Genomic DNA, 17,420 nt, shown 5'->3' with positions numbered 1-17,420 from the left:
TATAATATTGTAGTGGGTTTTGCCATACATTGACATGAATTACACTCTTTTGGCAACAAAGAAATTAATACTTAGAAATTCACATTTGGATAATATCCCTTAAGATACCCAACATGCAGAAAAAAATCGGTAAGCCATGAAATGTCTATTACAGAAATACTTATAACAGTGAAATTCCAGTAATAATTTCTAAAATAATAAAAAAAGAATGAGTATATAAATTACTGCATACCTACTTTATCTTCTATTTTGAAGCTATTTAAAATAACTGACATAAAATCCAAGTAGCAACATGGAAACACTTTGTGAAAAACAAAAGAGAAATAGAAAGTAGGCTGGAAAAAAATACAGTATTTCCTAAAAAATGAACATTTTTAAGCAAACAATGTAAGAACACAAAAGCTAAACTGCTCATAACATTTCACAGACATTAGAAAAGTTACATAAAGACTCATTTTCAACTGAAGACTAAGTTACCTTCCGAATCTTTTCTTTTCAAGTTTAGATATACATATCACTGAATACTTAAAAAAAACTTTTTTTCTCATTGTATAAAAACAAAGTTACTCAAATTTTTTAAAACTCTGTTTTATACTTAGAATCTTGTCATTGAGTTAAACTCAAAGAATTTGACATTATATAGTTATTCTTTATTTATGAAAACCAGCCAAAATAAATCTTTTAAAAAATATATCCACTGCTAAAACAGTTTGAAAAACTCCAGAGTGAAACAAAGAACTGTGTCAGACTCAGTATCCTTAGCAACAGAAGTACAAAAATGACAATCTTAAAAGATGTATAAAAATAATTTTAATTGTGCCACTTAAAGGTTTTTGCATTATTTTCTCATTATATTACTTCTTTCTGACCACCTAATCTAAAGTAGCTATCAGGCCACTATCACATCACACTTTTTTGTATAGCACTTATTTTTATCTGATATACTCGACAGAAATATCTACTAGTTTACTACTGCAGTTCAGTTCAGTTCAGTCACTCAGTCCTGTCCGACTCTTTGTGACCTCATGGACTGCAGCATGCCAGGCCTCCCTGTCCATCACCAACTCCTGGAGTTTACCCAAACCCATGTCCATTGAGTTGGTGACACCACCCAGCTACCTCCTCCTCTGTTGTCCCCCTTCTCCTCCTGCCCTCAATCTTTCCCAGCATCAGGATCTTTTCAAATGAGTCAGCTCTTCGTATCAGGTGGCCAAAGTATTGGAGTTTCAGCTTCAACATCAGTCCTTCCAATGGATACTCAGGACTGATCTCCTTAAGGATGGACTGGTTGGATCTCCTGGCATACAAAAATACAGACCTCAAGAATGAAATAGTATTTTCCATCTTGTTCACCCCCAGAGTTGCATCATACAGACTTGTAAGCTCTATATACATCTCTATAGTTATGCAATGCACAACCTATAAAACTGAATATGACTTGCTTATAAATGATTAATTATATACATGTCATAGAGCACCACAATCAACAACGTCATTGTCTCTCATGATGCAACACTCTCGGCATGCATACCAGAAAAACCTGTTCCTCAAAGTTTAACTCCTAAATTTTCTTTAATATTATTTCACATTAGCATGTGTGAATTTGTTTGTTGTTAGGCCATGAAATTTATAAAAGCAAAATATTCCTGAGGCAGAAACCAATCCACAAGATTGGTGAACCAATGCCTTCACCTATTAAAGGTTCATCCATAATGAGTGATGATAGCACTACATTTTTTAAAGTATCTCTCAATCAAAAATACTCAGTTTCCTACTACTGGGTACATCTTAATTTTAAAATGACCTCCAGGTAGTTTTAAAGAATACTGCTTATACATGCATACATATATACACACACACACACACACACACACCATAATCTAATCCATTTGAACTGTAAACACAGAAGGGATTTTTAACATTAAAAATTACAGAACTAGTTACAGAACTACTAAGACGAAGTAGTTTTAAATTATTATTTTATTTGAGAGTCCCCTACTGCTTCCAAACATGGTTCTTTTATAATAATGTCTGGAAATACTCTGGAAAACAAAAACTCCAATTTTAATCAAAGCTAAAGGCTAGAACTATTTCCTGGGAAGCCTAATTAAAGGTAAACAACCTCTCCTTTACTAGACTGTTCTATTCACAGAAAACTGTTTGGCTAGAAGAAAGTATAATGGAGTATAAAACCTTTGTCTTCTGGGTTGCTGTTTACAGTCTGGATGAAGCTGATAGCCAAAAGAAAGCACACAAAGGCCAATTTGAAAAGAATGTGTAAGCTTGGTCACTCATCTTCTAGAAGACATACGCTGATCAGTAAGAGTATCAGTTCCTAAATAATAACTTTCTCATCTCCCCACACACATAAAATATAAATTACAACCCTTATAACCCACTTGGAAAATATAAAAATATGTGCTAGGCAACAACAGGATAACATATGACTAAAAACACTCACAACCTCGGCATCGCTCTGCTCGCACTGCTTTATTGACTATGCCAAAGCCTTTGACTGTGTGGATCACAATAAACTGTGGAAAATTCTGAAAGAGATGGGAATACCAGACCACCTGACCTGAGAAATCTGTATGCAGGTCAGGAAGCAACAGTTAGAACTGGACGTGGAACAACAGACTGGTTCCAGATAGGAAAAGGAGTACATCAAGGCTGTATATTGTTACCCTGCTTATTTAACTTCTATGCAGAGTACATCATGAGAAACCCTGGACTGGAAGAAACACAAGCTGGAATCAAGATTTCCGGGAGAAATATCAATAACCTCAGATATGCAGATGACACCACCCTTATGGCAGAAAGTGAAGAGGAGCTAAAAAGCCTCTTAATGAAAGTGAAAGAGGAGAGTGAAAAACTTGGCTTAAAGCTCAACATTCAGAAAACGAAGATCATGGCATCCGGTCCCATCACTTCATGGGAAATAGATGGGTAAACAGTAGAAACAGTGTCAGACTTTATTTTGGGGGGGCTCCAAAATCACTGCAGATGGTGACTGCAGCCATGAAATTAAAAGACACTTACTCCTTGGAAGAAAAGTTATGAGCAACCTAGATAGCATATTCAAAAGCAGAGACTACTTTGCTGACTCAGGTCCGTCTAGTCAAGGCTATGGTTTTTCCTGTGGTCATGTATGGATGTGAGAGTTGGACTATGAAGAAGGCTGAGAGCCAAAAAATTGATGCTTTTGAACTGTGGTGTTGGAGAAGACTCTTGAGAGTCCCTTGGACTGCAAGGAGATCCAACCAGTCCATTCTGAAGGAGATCAACCCTGGGATTTCTTTGGAAGGACTGATGCTAAAGCTGAAACTCCAGTACTTTGGCCACCTCATGCGAAGAGTTGACTCACTGGAAAAGACTCTGATGCTGGGAGGGATTGGGGGCAGGAGGAGAAGGGGACGACAGAGGATGAGATGGCTGGATGGCATCACGGACTCGATGGACGTGAGTCTGAGTGAACTCCGGGAGATGGTGATGGACAGGGAGGCCTGGCGTGCTGCGATTCATGGGGTTGCAAAGAGTCGGAGACAACTGAGCAACTGAACTGAACTGAACTGAAAAAACACTAAATGCCCCCAGAGAAGCTTCACATTAATATGAAGGCATGATTTGGCAACAAAGAAGCAATGGAAATAGATTCAAATCAAGGTGGGGTCCAGCTATAGAAGCAGCCTGGCCATGCACTTACCCAGGACAGACTCATCTCAAACCAGGCACCCCAGTATCTACTCCTCTTCTAGAATTGCTTCCCTCTGGAGCTTATTTCCTTACCTAGCTATTCCACCCAGATACTCCACAGCTAATGCTCTCACCTCTGTTTTTCAGAAATGGTTCTTCCAAATTATCCTTCCAGTCTCTACCACCCAGAGTCCCCATCTCAGGCACTCTGTCTGCCTCAATTATTCTCAAACCTCCTCAGAACTGCACTCCCAGACTTGATGACCTGGAGAGAACAAACTTGTGTCTGTACATTATATCAGAGAAAGTCAAGTACACAGCTACCTAGAACACAAGGCAGGGTGAAAATGCATGAGAGCTCTGCAGGTACTGTGATCTGAGCTGGTCATCACAGGAACGTCCAAAGATGTACAGATAAGTGTTCACTGGAGAGTAGAGATTCCCTTCTGGGAGCCACCTACCATGTTCCACAAATCAGTCCCAAGATAGTCTGACTGCACTTTTTCTACAGGAAGTTTTATTAGAAACTATTTCAAGTTTTCACATTTTCAAAATTGGTTTCAATCACTGGAAGTAGCTTTAGAGACATACATTTGAGAACTTCATCATTTGCAGTTGACTGATTTTCTAGACTTCCCAAATGCTGGATTTTACCCCTTTAATGACCTTCTGCTCCCAATATAAACTTTCATCAAAGCCAGGATATTGGACAAAATAACCCTGAAACCAGGTGTCAGATTAAAGAGGGACACAAGGATGTCTCTAGCTTTCAGTAATGGCCTGTGCTAATGAGAAGGCCCAGGTGTTCATTGAAATGTATGTGGAGCTACCTCAAAAGATTGCCAGCTACCAACCAGAAAAATCTGGTACAAATAAAGTAGGACTAGATGCAATTAATGAGGCAAAAAACACTGTAATGCTGAATGTAAATACTAACAAAATTTTCTAGAGTTACATATGAGGAGGCTCCTTGTAAATCATAGGAAGAAAAGTGTTTTTAACCTTAAATTTTCCCATATAATTAACTGCTGCTACCCAAGCAAGTCCTTTGAATCCAAAAACCAAACTGAGCTGGCTTGGTCCTAGTTATAATTACCATTTAAATACAACAGAACAAAAGCCTCTATGTTGACAAGAATATCAAAGGGGAACACAACACAAAATCTAGAATGTCTCAATTACACAACTGCTTTAGAAATACTGAGGGCTGTTCACTCCACTTTTTTATTTTCCCAGAATATCCAACAAAACTTTTAAATCAGTCCATGAAAATACATACATATAATAACATAGTTTTGGGGTTTTTTGAGACTTCAAGATTATCTCATGAATCCTCTTCCTTTTAAAAGTGAGAAAATAAAGCCTAGAAAACGTAAGTCACATAATACTACACAATATATTAAACAAAAAATTCCTGTGCCCTATGACACAGCCCTTTCTTCAAATACAACAGAGTGAGTTATTTTGTGAGTCTATCCAAGCACTAGGCTACCTTCAAAACAGCACAATGACCACAGTCACCAGAAGAGGAAACCTGAGAGGACTGGCGAAAAACAAAAGCATGGCGCTCTTAATGGTGTGAACTTAATCCCCAGGAAATCGGAAGTATCTTGGCTCACCTAAGCACATAGAACTCAAGTGTGTATCAGGCCCCTCTGAACAGTTCTCACTATGCGGACATCTTAGAGTGCTGTTTTACATTCCAAGTCCAACCTTCACACAACAGAATTCTCCTCAAAATATCTAAGTGGGATTTCACAGTCTACTTTTTCAAATGCTCTGACAAAACATTGAAAAGGCTGAAATTATAAAAGCTCAAAAGCTATTCTGTTGAATTCAAATGTGTTCAGCTACTACCCATTTTCCCTCCATTTTTAAATACATGGATCACTGTAAACATTCTAAAACTTACTGTATTTTCAACTCTTTGTACAGAGGTACAATGGAAAGAAATGGGGATGTGGTAGAAGGGGAGTAATTTGATTTTCTATCCATTATATCACACATATAATTTAAATACATTATATGTGTGAAAATTTAACTGTAAAGAATATTGTGTATATATCTTGACAGTATCCAATTTTGAAAAACAAAAATGTTTAAACAGAATTTCAAATTACTTCTCTATAAATCATACAACATTAAATGTATAGCCTTAGTTACCATGAAAGTAATTTTTAAATACAGTATATTTAAAAAGAAAAAAATGGTTCCCTCATCCTTTGGAAGAAATAAGCTTGTTATTTACTTCTCTGTTTCCCTATTATCCAACTCATGAATTTGTTTTTCTACATTGCTTTGTCTTTGTCACATAAGATATTTTTTCTTAAACTCTGAGTTGTTATGACAACAATCTTTAACTTTCTTTAAGCCCAGAGCTGGTGGCTCAGAGGTTAAAGCATCTGCCTGCAATGCGGGAGACCCGGGTTTGATCCTGGGTTGGGAAGATCCCCTGGAGAAGGAAATGGCAACCCACTCCAGTATTCTTGCCTGGAGAATCCCATGGACGGAGGAGCCTGGTGGGCTACAGTCCATGGGGTCGCAAAGAGTTGGACAGGACTGAGTGAGGCACAGTAATGATTACACAACAAAACAACTCATCTTACTCAAGGGTATATTCTTCCTTAAGCTCTATACTAACAATTATATAAGAACACGTATCTTGCTCAAGGAAAAGTTTCTCCATCTTAACAGGAAGCTTCTGACTAATCTGATTATCTTACATGGGAGTGGGCCTGGTAAGACTTTTCTACTGTTAGTTCCAGCCTTGTTAATTTAGGATGTACGTAGTGGGAGTGGATCTGGTAAAAGTCTATAATGCCTTGATACGACTAGAGAGTAGGACATCCCTTCTGAGGCCTCGGTCCCTTTCTGTGCTTAGTCGCAGTCGTGTCCCACTGTTTGGGACCCCACAGACTGCAGCCCTCCAGCCCCCTTGTCCCTTTTTATACTTTAATAAAATGCTGCTACACAGAAACCTTTAAGTGATCAAGCTTGGTCCCTGGTCCCAAAGCTAAGTCTTCAGAGATCATGAATCTGACATCATTCACTGTAAGCTATCACTTTCTCTTATGTTTTAACACAATCTGCATGTTTATATATCTGTTAATAAACACACACAGCTAATGTACTGGCAAACATGTGTGTACACACAAACATACACACACACATACACACACACACACATCAGTTTAAACTGTTGTAGGCTTCAAAGGAACAACACCATACAAGGTTATGGTGAATAAAAAGGGGCACAATTTGAAGACTGAGAGTAATTTAAAGTACAAATAGAGAATAGGAGTTCAAGTGCACTCAAGATATGAGCATTTTCAAATACTTCTGAAAGCTCAAATTACAAGATCCTTTTTGTGGAATGCTGAAAGGGTAAAGGTTGGAAAACAGGATTAACTGAAGAAAGTTCAGTTCAGTCACTCAGTCGTGTCCGACTCTTTGCAACTCCATGAATCGCAGCACACCAGGCCTCCCTGTCCATCACCAACTCCCGGAGTTCACTCAGACTCACATCCATCGAGTCAGTGATGCCATCCAGCCATCTCATCCTCTGTCGTCCCCTTCTCCTCCTGCCCCCAATCCCTCCCAGCATCAGAGTCTTTTCCAGTGAGTCAACTCTTTGCATGAGGTGGCCAAAGTACTGGAGTTTCAGCTTTAGCATCAGTCCTTCCAAAGAAATCCCAGGGCTGATCCCCTTCAGAATGGACTGGTTGGATCTCCTTGCAGTCCAAGGGACTCTCAAGAGTCTTCTCCAACACCACAGGTCAAAAGCATCAATTCTTCGGCGCTCAGCTTTCTTCACAGTCCAACTCTCACATCCATACGTGACTACTGAAAAAACCACAGCCTTGACTAGACGGACCTTAGTCAGCAAAGTAATGTCCCTGCTTTTGAATATGCTATCTAGGTTGCTCATAACTTTTCTTCCAAGGAGTAAGCGTCTTTTAATTTCATGGCTGCACGTGCCATCTGTGGTGATTTTGGAGCCCCAAAAAATAAAGTCTGACACTGTTTCCCCATCTAATTCCCATGAAGTGATGGGACTGGATGCCATGATCTTCGTTTTCTGAATGTTGAGCTTTAAGCCAACTTTTTCACTCTCCACTTTCACTTTCATCAAGAGGCTTTTGAGTTCCTCTTCACTTTCTGCCATAAGGGTGGTGTCATCTGCATATCTGAGGTTATCCCGGCAATCTTGATTCCAGCTTGTGCTTCCTCCAGCCCAGCGTTTCTCATGATCACAATAAACTGTGGAAAATTCTGAAAGAGATGGGAATACCAGACCACCTAACCTGCCTCTTGAGAAATCTGTATGCAGGCCAGGAAGCAACAGTTAGAACTGGACATGGAACAACAGACTGGTTCCAAATAGGAAAAGGAGTACGTCAAGGCTGTATATTGTCACCCTGCTTATTTAACTTCTATGCAGAGTACATCATGAGAAACTGAAGAAAAGGGAGGGACAAAAAAGCAAAGTAGGAAAGAAAAAGGGAGGAAAGGCACACCTAAAGGATGAAATCTTATCAAACAGACCAACTGCACAAAGGCCACAAATTAATAGCTTAATTGGTGATTGAAACACCTTATTAGCAAAACAAAATGCCCAAATGCTACTTAGTCAAGAAATAAATCCTTCATTTCTTCTGGACAAAGCATTCATAGCATAAGAAATCACTAAATACTTTTTTAAAAGGAAGGCTTAAGCAGAACACAATATAAAATGTATAGGTCGTTGGAAATGTAAAACTAATAGTGTCTTTCCATACAGACTTAAAACAATTTTAATCACTAATAGAATAATAGGCAGTGGAAGTGAGTTAGAGAGATACTTGTAGGAGATACTAGACCACTCATGTTATTCACAAGGAGGATCTCTATCCTTTTGTTCACTGACCTATCCCAAGTACCTAGACCAGTGCCTGAAACATAATAGGTACTCAAAAAAAAAAGAAGAAGGAAGAGACTATCACTTTGCCTGAGGCTCTATCTATACCAAATCCCCCATCTGAGATTGCACTAACTAAATACATTATGGTTACTTAATTTGCATTTGACTTTTCTCACTCTATTATCATTATCATGGGTAATGGTCTAAAACAACTGAAACTGCTCTCTGTACAGATCAGCTTTTATTAAAGCTTTAAGGATACTTCTCTGCTGATTTCATTTTATGGCCTTAAGAAATGGAAGCATCTAATCCTTTAGCTTGTTTACTTTATGCTCCGCCCCACCTTTATAATAGATTTACTTCTCTGAGTTTTCCTTGATCAACAAAGTCCCTCAACAACCTCCATGGAAACCTATTAACATAAAAGATAGTGAAGTGAAGTCTCTCAATGTCCAACTCTTTGCGACCCCGTGGACTGTAGCCTACTACGCTCCTCTGTCCATGGGATTCTCCAGGCAAGTGCACTAGAGTGGGTTGCCATTTCCTTCTCCAGAGGATCTTCCTGACCCAGGGATTGAACCCAGGTCTCCTGCACTGTAGGCAGACGCTTTACCGTCTGAGCCACCAGGGAAGTCCCTACATAAAAGATAGTAATGATTAAATTAAATAACTATGGAGGACCCAAATCTAATATGGTTAAAGCGTCTGCCTACAGTGCAGGAGACCTGGGTTCAATCCCTGGGTCGGGAAGATCCCCTGGAGAAGGAAATGGCAACCCAGTCCAGTATTCTTGCCTGGAGAATCCCATGGACGGAGGAGCCTGGTAGGCTACAGTCCACGGGGTCCCAAAGAGTTGGACAAGACTGAGCGACTTCACCATCACCATCCTTTTATGAAGAGGAAATCTGAAAAGAGTCTTGTGCACAAAGGAGAGATCATGTGAAGACACAAGAGGTCAACCAACTACAAGGCAAGAAGAGAGCCTTTAAAATGTCACGCAAGTGTATGTTCCTCGGTTCCTTGTCTCATCACAACAAAGATTTGGAGCAACAGACATTAAAGCCCTCGGCGCATCACAGCTCTTGGGTCTTGGACAAACCGTGTTATAGCTCTTAGGCAAATCAGTGTTACAGCTCTATTTTATTTAGGAGATAGCAGGAGAATCCATCCTCGAAGCATGAGGGCATGCCAACCCAAAGACTTGAAAAGAAAAGAGTGGAAGAGCATGTGGGGGAGGGAGAGAGAGAGAAAGAGCGCATGCATGTGGGAGAGAAAGAGAGAAAGTGCTTTGGTTCCTCCTTTTATGTTTTTTTCCTCCAGCTGGGCCTGCCCTATGCAAATTGGGCTTAGCCAGGAGTGCTGTTTATTCTACCTGAAGTCTTCACTCTGGTCCTCAGACCTTCTTTTGTTCTATTTCGCGGGCTTTTCCCTTCCTTGTCTTTTAGCCACTGCCATTTTGGACTCCTTTTCCCTATTCTACCTACCTAACAAAAAGAAACCAACATTTGCTAACACTTGGATCTCAGACTTCTAGCCTCTAGAACTGTGCGAAAATAATGTCTCTTGTTTAAGATCAAGAAAAGAAAAGTTCCTTAGTAATAGATTCATAGACACATTTGTGAATCTATTTAACTTACAAATGGATGTTGTAACATGTATTACTGTAAAAGTATTCAAATTAAGTTGTAGCTTTATTTGATGTCAACTTTAGCCTTAAATTAAGTACATATAGAGGTTAATGTCACCTACAAGACCAGAGGAAACAAAGAGATGACCGTTACTATTAATATGGACTTTACAATCTGTCCTTGAATCAGTGAGGGACAGGAAAAAAAGATTGGAGGGGAGCTGCCACTAATGTACAGGGTGATTTTGAGCAGTGCAGGTAAGCTATCTCTTACCAAAGTCTCAAACTAACCCTAAATCACTTCCACAAAGTTAAGCGCAATCATTCCTGTTTTCAGTTGCGGAAAGGAAAAAAACTCCTTAAAATAACATGCAATTTACAAATGATTAGTACACAGAAGGCACTCAAATGTTTGCTAAATTAATGAGTACCTCCCTATGGTTTGGGAAAATCAGCCCAAATTGAATGCCAAATTTTTTTAGGTAAAGGGTTATGTCTCAAAAATGTGTATTACCAACATATTAGCATATGAAAAAAAAAGTGCCTGGATACTCAATAAGATCTTTATGCATTCATATATTCAACACAGGCAGTTTTGTAACAATAAATTGAGACACTTTTGATTTGAAGTAATTCTCAAGTGACAATTTATGCTCAGCCATACAGTTACCAGAAAATGAAATACCTGTTTCCAAAATTAATGAGTCAAAAACAGTAAGAAACTGCTAATTTACTCTCAATTTTGAAGTAATACATATTTTGTTATAATAATTTTCATTCTTCTCTCTACAAAGCACACATGATTTTCTATTTTTCCATATTTAAGATCACACAAAATATGGAAACATTTTATTCTCAGTTCACTAAAGTATACAAGGTATTAAATACAAAGAATCATTTTCAGATATAGCTAAGTTCATTAAGAATCTGTTGTTTATATGGTTTCAAAGAAACATTTCTAGAAAGTATCACTAGAAATTTTTACTTTGGATAATTTCATTATTAATAATTATTCTTGGGACAAATATAATTATTTTAATTAGCTGGGCTTTAACAAGTTATGCAATCAGTAAGTATTCTTTTTTTTTTTTTTTTGGGCCACACTGTGCAGCATGTGGGATCCTGGTTCCCCCAACAGGGATCAAACTCTTTACCTGTGCATTGGAAGTACAGAGTTTAACCACTCAACCCAACAGGGAAGTTCCAATTCTTAATTTGTAAATTCTTTTTTGTTTTTTTTTACATTTTTTTCTCTACCCCCAAATATAATCTGGGCTAAATTCAATCTACTGACCCAAGATATGAGAAATTCAAAATTAGTATCATTCTGGAGTTTTCTGGTGCCCCAGTTGTTAAGTCTCTGCACTCTCATTGCCAGAGCCTGGGTTCACACTCTAGTTAGGGAACTGAGATCTGGCAAGCTACATAGGGTGGCAAAAAGGAAGGAAAAAAAAAAGAAAAGAGTAACATGGAATAATGAGTGATGGAGGAAGAGGCCATAAGATAAGGTACTGATCTTTCTCAGTTCAGTTCAGTTCAGTTCAGTCGCTCAGTCATGTCCGACTCTGCGACCCCATGAATCGCAGCACGCCAGGCCTCCCTGTCCATCACCAACTCCCAGAGTTCACCCAGACTCGCGTCCATCGAGTCAGTGATGCCATCCAGCCATCTCATCCTCGGTCATCCCCTTCTCCTCCTGCCCCCAATCCCTCCCAGCATCAAAGTCTTTTCCAATGGGTCAACTCTTCGCATGAGGTGGCCAAAGTACTGGAGTTTCAGCTTTAGCATCAGTCCTTCCAAAGAAATCCCAGGGCTGATCTCCTTCAGAATGGACTGGTTGGATCTCCTTGCAATCCAAGGGACTCTCAAGAGTGTCTCCAACACCACAATTCAAAAGCATCAATTCTTCGGCACTCAGCCTTCTTCACAGTCCAACTCTCACATCCATACATGACTACTGGTAAGTGAATAAGGTTGGTATATTTGACTACTTGGTTAGCATGTAACTTTATATGAATTTTCCTTGTATGAGTACATGTACTTTGTATGAGTAAATTTCTATTAAGACTTAAATTATTTGCACTTATCACTTAAGCCTCTTACTAAAAGTAGTTTTAAAATGGACCAAAAAATTTGTCAGTTTTTATGGAATGGTATTATTACCATTAATATCTATCATATGCTTCAATTTTAATAAGTTATCTATCATTGTGCCAGCCTGTTCCAAAAAAAAAAAAAACTACTTTAAATAACCAATAAAATTACTCCCCCAATCTCTTTCTCCTTTGCCTCTCAGTTCTATTTCCCTCAAAAAATTCTTTCCTCAAACATTTCCCCAAACTGCAAATTTTCTAGCTCTCTTGTCCCTCTCAACTTTTCATCACTTTTTCCAGGATCCTTTTCATCCTTTCTCCCACAACCACTCCTCTTTGATTTTCTGCCTGCATTCTTCTTCCTCTTAAAGTTCATCTATTTCCAAGTTCAACTAACATTTCTAGATTGATGAATTCCCAAAGAACATTTTTAACCCTCATCTCCAACCAATCTCTGATCCCATATTTCCAGTTGCCTACAGGATCTATCTACTTGAATGACTGGACATCCTATCAGAACTCAAAACTTTCTCTCCATCCTCCTTACTTTCGTATCCATTTAATCATACTTGAGTGAAGTCTCTCAGTCATGTCTGACTCTTTTTAATCATACTTGGAGATATCTAATTTGTCTATGTAATCCTAAAGACTTAAAATCCTCACAATCTTGCTAGCCCCCAAGCTCAGATACAACTATGTTACCTGCTTTATTTCATCAGAGATGCTATAATGGTCACTAAGTCACCACTACAAATGAAACAACTGCTTTCAGTAGAAACTCATAAATTCATAATATTCCATGAGCAAATTTATTAAAGCTATTTCCCTATTGGATAATTGTTGCTAATTTTTCAGTATTACAAGTTGAATTATTAAAGTTTATCATTTCCCATAGTTTTGTATTTAAGAATATTGCTTTACTCTTGCAATTCAGAAGTGGAATTATGGGGCCAGAAGATATATTCATAATGATGATTCTTAATTAATATTGACAAGCTGATTTCCTAAATAGTGCTACCACAAGAATATTGGCTCCAGGAGAGCTATATACTGTTTCGTATATATTGCAGGCATGATAATACAACAGTGTACAACAAAAAGGACTCAGGTTTAGTTAAATAAATTAACCAATCAATCATACCTATGAAAATACTCTCAAACACTTAACATTATTTTATATACTCACTATACTTTTCCATTTACTTTTAACAGTGACCATGTTATTTGTTTTGACTAATAAAATATGAGCAAAAGTGACCTGGGATACTTCTAGACAAAAGTTTTAAGAGCCATTTGTCAGATTTTTTCCTCTATCATGGCACTGAAAATGACAGGCAAAAGTTTCTATTACTTTATTATAATGAATCATTATTATTCTCATATGGTAAAATGCAGTTTTCTTCCTTGAAACATGTCCTCTTTGTTGAACAGAAAGTCACAGGGAACTTCCTAACAGGGAGCTCAATGCAAGGAGGCCCTTTGACAGGAACATTGCAGGTATGCAGTCCCCTCTTCTAAGATAAAATGTGGAGCAATAAAAGAAATTGCTAAAAACTAGAAGGATCACTGAAATCAAGCTGACTTCAAAAATTAGAGAATATCTGAATTCAGAGAATTCAGATAAAATTTTGATAGATTTCAGAAGAAATAAAAAAATGCTTCATTGTACAGCTCTAAGATAGTTTTACCGCAGCTCTACCAGCTCCAAAAAGGCATCTAGAAACAAGGCAAAATGCTTCATACTAAGATTCAGCTGTATAGACTGAAATGCTAGCCTAGCATAAAGACAGGGTGGATAAAGGAGAGAAAGTGGGCAGAACCTCGGATACAAAATGTAATTCAAACTCAACATATCTGAATTGCAAAGAATAAAGCAAATAGAATAAACATATAAAGATGTGCATACAGAAATTTAGTTTTTAAAGACACTTTAATTGCTTGCCATGTACTCAGACATGTCTGACTCTCTGCAGCCCCATAGACAGTAGCCCACCAGGTTCCTCTGTCCATGGGATTTTCCAGGCAAGAACACTGGAGTGGGTTGCCATTTCCTCCTTCAGGGGATCTTCCCAACCCAGGAATCGAACCCACCTCTCCTATGTCTCCTGCATTGCAGGCAGATTCTTAAGGAATACTTCTACAAATACAGCTAAACATTGGGATTACAAGTTTTAGTGGAAATTTCAAGACCAGTAAGAACTTTAAAGGAAGCCCAATCAGAAATGAGGACCAAGTTTAATGCCAATCAACATCTCAAAAGTTAGAAGAATGGAGTATTTATAATTGTTTTTCTTTGTATTTCATAGGTAAAGGTATTTGTGGGAGATTTTTAAATAAATGTTTGCCTTTTTTTTTTTTTTTGAAGTGGTAAAGGTAGAAAAGGTAACTAAGAAAAGGAGGGAAAGAGAGCATTCAGTTGTGCATTTTGCAATCCAGGACAATCCTATTATTTCTTTGACGGCATTCCTGTAAGTAGGTCCCACAATTACCATAAATGATTAGAGCCAGGTAGTATGATTATCAAAAGTCAAATACCATGTTTCTTGTTTTTACTCACAATTCAAGTTTATTGCACTTTTCCCATCATAAAACTATACATGATATGGAACATACTGAACAGCAGACAAAAGGAAAAATAACTCACAATACTATGATTCAAGTAAATCATCATTTCATATTTTGGTTGATTGCTTTCTTATGATTTCTCCAAGCCAAGCTTTTGTTGCTTATTTTATTCTATACATCTTTTAAGTTCTCATTATTTAAACATAAGCTTTACTCATGTTGCCTACAACTGTTTACAGGCTTCAGTTTAATACAACATTCTATCAAATGGACATTTTACAAATTATATTTTGCCTTAGTACTCGATAGTTGCTTTCAATTTCTTTTACCATTATAAATAATTCTGTAAGGAACATATTGGGTAAAAAGGTTTTCAATTATTTCAAATTCTTTCCTTGGAATATAATCCTCAAAATTGAACTATTTATCAAAAACAATAATCAAAATTAAAGGGCAATGTGATGTCTGGGATTTGTAACAAAATTATACAGAGTAGCAAAATGGATGGGAGTTACAAATCAAATAAGATTGTATATATTTAAAATTTTCCAGAACAGTATGTTCAAACAAAAATAAAAAGCAGGTAATGTCCTGAGGGAGAAAAAAAAAAAAATATATATATATATATATATACACAAACATTATATAATACTAGCAAACATGAAAGTTAAGACTCTTTCTGCACATTGTGACATTGCTTCCCTCAAGGACTGTAATCATTTTTACTTCCAACATATAGCTTAAGGTTTATTGTGAAGTACTCTTTAACTTTGAAATCTTTGTTTATACATTGACTTTGGCACATCTCTCCAACCTACTGAAATTTTTTTCTACTGAGATATGATGCTGAGTTTTCACTTTATTCTGGACACTGGCAATTGCTTTTTTGATGCTCTGTTGTTTATCATGCAAACATGATCTTAAGCAGAATAAAATTAAGTTATTTACCCATAGGAATATTTATCATATGGTTTTTAAGCTACCTCATATAACAAGAAAATGCTGGTTCAAGTACAAACTAGGAACATACCAACAATTAATGCCCCCAAATTATTAACATACAAAAATCTGAAAACTTATAGTGATAAGGCTTTTCTTACCTAAAAGTTGAACAATGCAGTGTCTAAATACATGTATTACCTGTATGGCTCTAGCTCTGATTCCACCATTAAAGTTCTCTGACCCTGGGAAAAGCTCTCATCTCAAAAATCAGAGTTTTACACTAGTTCTCATTTCTAAACTCTTTATGACTCTATGATTCTATAAAAGGTTAAAGTAAAATTTTAAAAACAGCTGGTCAATGAGAAACTTCAACGGTATATCAGCTTCCTGGATCTGCTATCACCAAGTAGCAAGAACTAAATGGCTGGGAGCAATGGCAATGTATTGTGCCACAGATACGGAGGTCAGAAGTGTGAATGAAGGGGTGTGCACAGCCACATTCTCTCTCAAGTGGCTAGGAAGAGATCTGCTCCAGGCACCTTGCCTAGTTTCTAGTAGATGCAGTTAATACTTGACTTGTAAACAGCCATCTTCTCCTTGTGTCAACGTCATCTTCTTCTATGTATGTTCATTCAAATTTCCCCGTTTTATAAAGACACCAGTCTTATTGGATTAGGGATCACCCTTATGAGCTCAGTTCATATGATTACCTATTTCTGAAAAGGTCCACATTCTGAGAAACTGAGGTTTAAAAATTCAATATATATGAGGTTTTGGATGGGGGGAGGGGAATGAGAGTACACACAATTGGACCCATAATAAATGGCACACTGGTTAATCCCTGTTGCCCTCTAGATCCATTCCCTGATATTTTCTGACCTCTACCCTAGAGACCTCCACCCCAAGTCTGTGAACTACATCACCCAAGCTTCCTTGCCTCTAGCTTCCATTTGGGTTCAGCAAATAGGAGGCGCCTGGAGGAGATCACAAGCTAATGGAAGAGAGAAGGCGGGACATCTGTTGCCACTGCCGATCTCCCACCAGGCTGCTGTTTTGGCAGTCACTACATTCAGTCACTCAGGGCCCTGATTCCTGCCCGCTGGCCCCTCTCCCGTGCCTCGCACTCTCACCAGTAACGTCCGTTCCCTCTTCCTCACCCTCCAGCACAAAGCTGTCATGACTTCCCACCGCCACTAGTTCCTGGGTGCTGCACTGTTTCTTTCTGGTTGAGTCCTGTACTACTGCCTACCCCTTTGTGAACAGCCCCACTCATTAACCTCTCTCCATCACCCTCACTCATGTGCTGTCTGTTTCTCACCAAGACCCTGTGTGATACATAGGGATAAGCCACTTTTTACTTCAGATGATCTACATGGTTTATCAAAACTCCAAACAAGAGTGCAACCTCAGGCATGGATGCCTCCAGTCGATATTTTAAATAAGTGGTAGTAAAGGTATCACTATATAGCATATATGCGTTTGTTATTCTTTGCCCTCTCTCTTCCATCGCCATCTGGAGAATATATGGGAGAGCTTAGGATTAAGAGCATGGATTGTGGAGGCAGACTGCTTCCCTTCGACTCTTGCCTCCACAACTTAC

The 17,420-nt window shown here is 38.1% G+C and overlaps 1 protein-coding gene across 10 annotated transcripts in view; it reads right to left on the bottom strand.

Moving 5' to 3' along the window:
* IMMP2L (inner mitochondrial membrane peptidase subunit 2) overlaps positions 1 to 17,420 on the bottom strand; it is a 964,367-nt gene that overhangs the window by 836,995 nt on the left and 109,952 nt on the right. For 2 of the 10 annotated variants that reach the window (XM_069588009.1, XM_069588010.1), the window contains exon 5: positions 14,853 to 15,469. The exons of the other annotated variants lie outside the window; for them this stretch is intronic. In XM_069588009.1, coding sequence (XP_069444110.1) covers positions 15,397 to 15,469 — 73 coding nt within the window. In that variant the 3' untranslated portion in view covers positions 14,853 to 15,396. Of the gene's footprint in view, positions 1 to 14,852; positions 15,470 to 17,420 lie in introns of those variants that run through there. 10 annotated transcript variants of the gene reach the window in all.

The sequence above is a fragment of the Ovis canadensis genome, chromosome 4, assembly GCF_042477335.2.
Source record: "Ovis canadensis isolate MfBH-ARS-UI-01 breed Bighorn chromosome 4, ARS-UI_OviCan_v2, whole genome shotgun sequence".
Lineage (NCBI taxonomy): Eukaryota > Metazoa > Chordata > Mammalia > Artiodactyla > Bovidae > Ovis > Ovis canadensis.
Note: the sequence above shows the minus strand (reverse complement) of the source record. Positions and strands in the feature narration are given on the sequence as shown.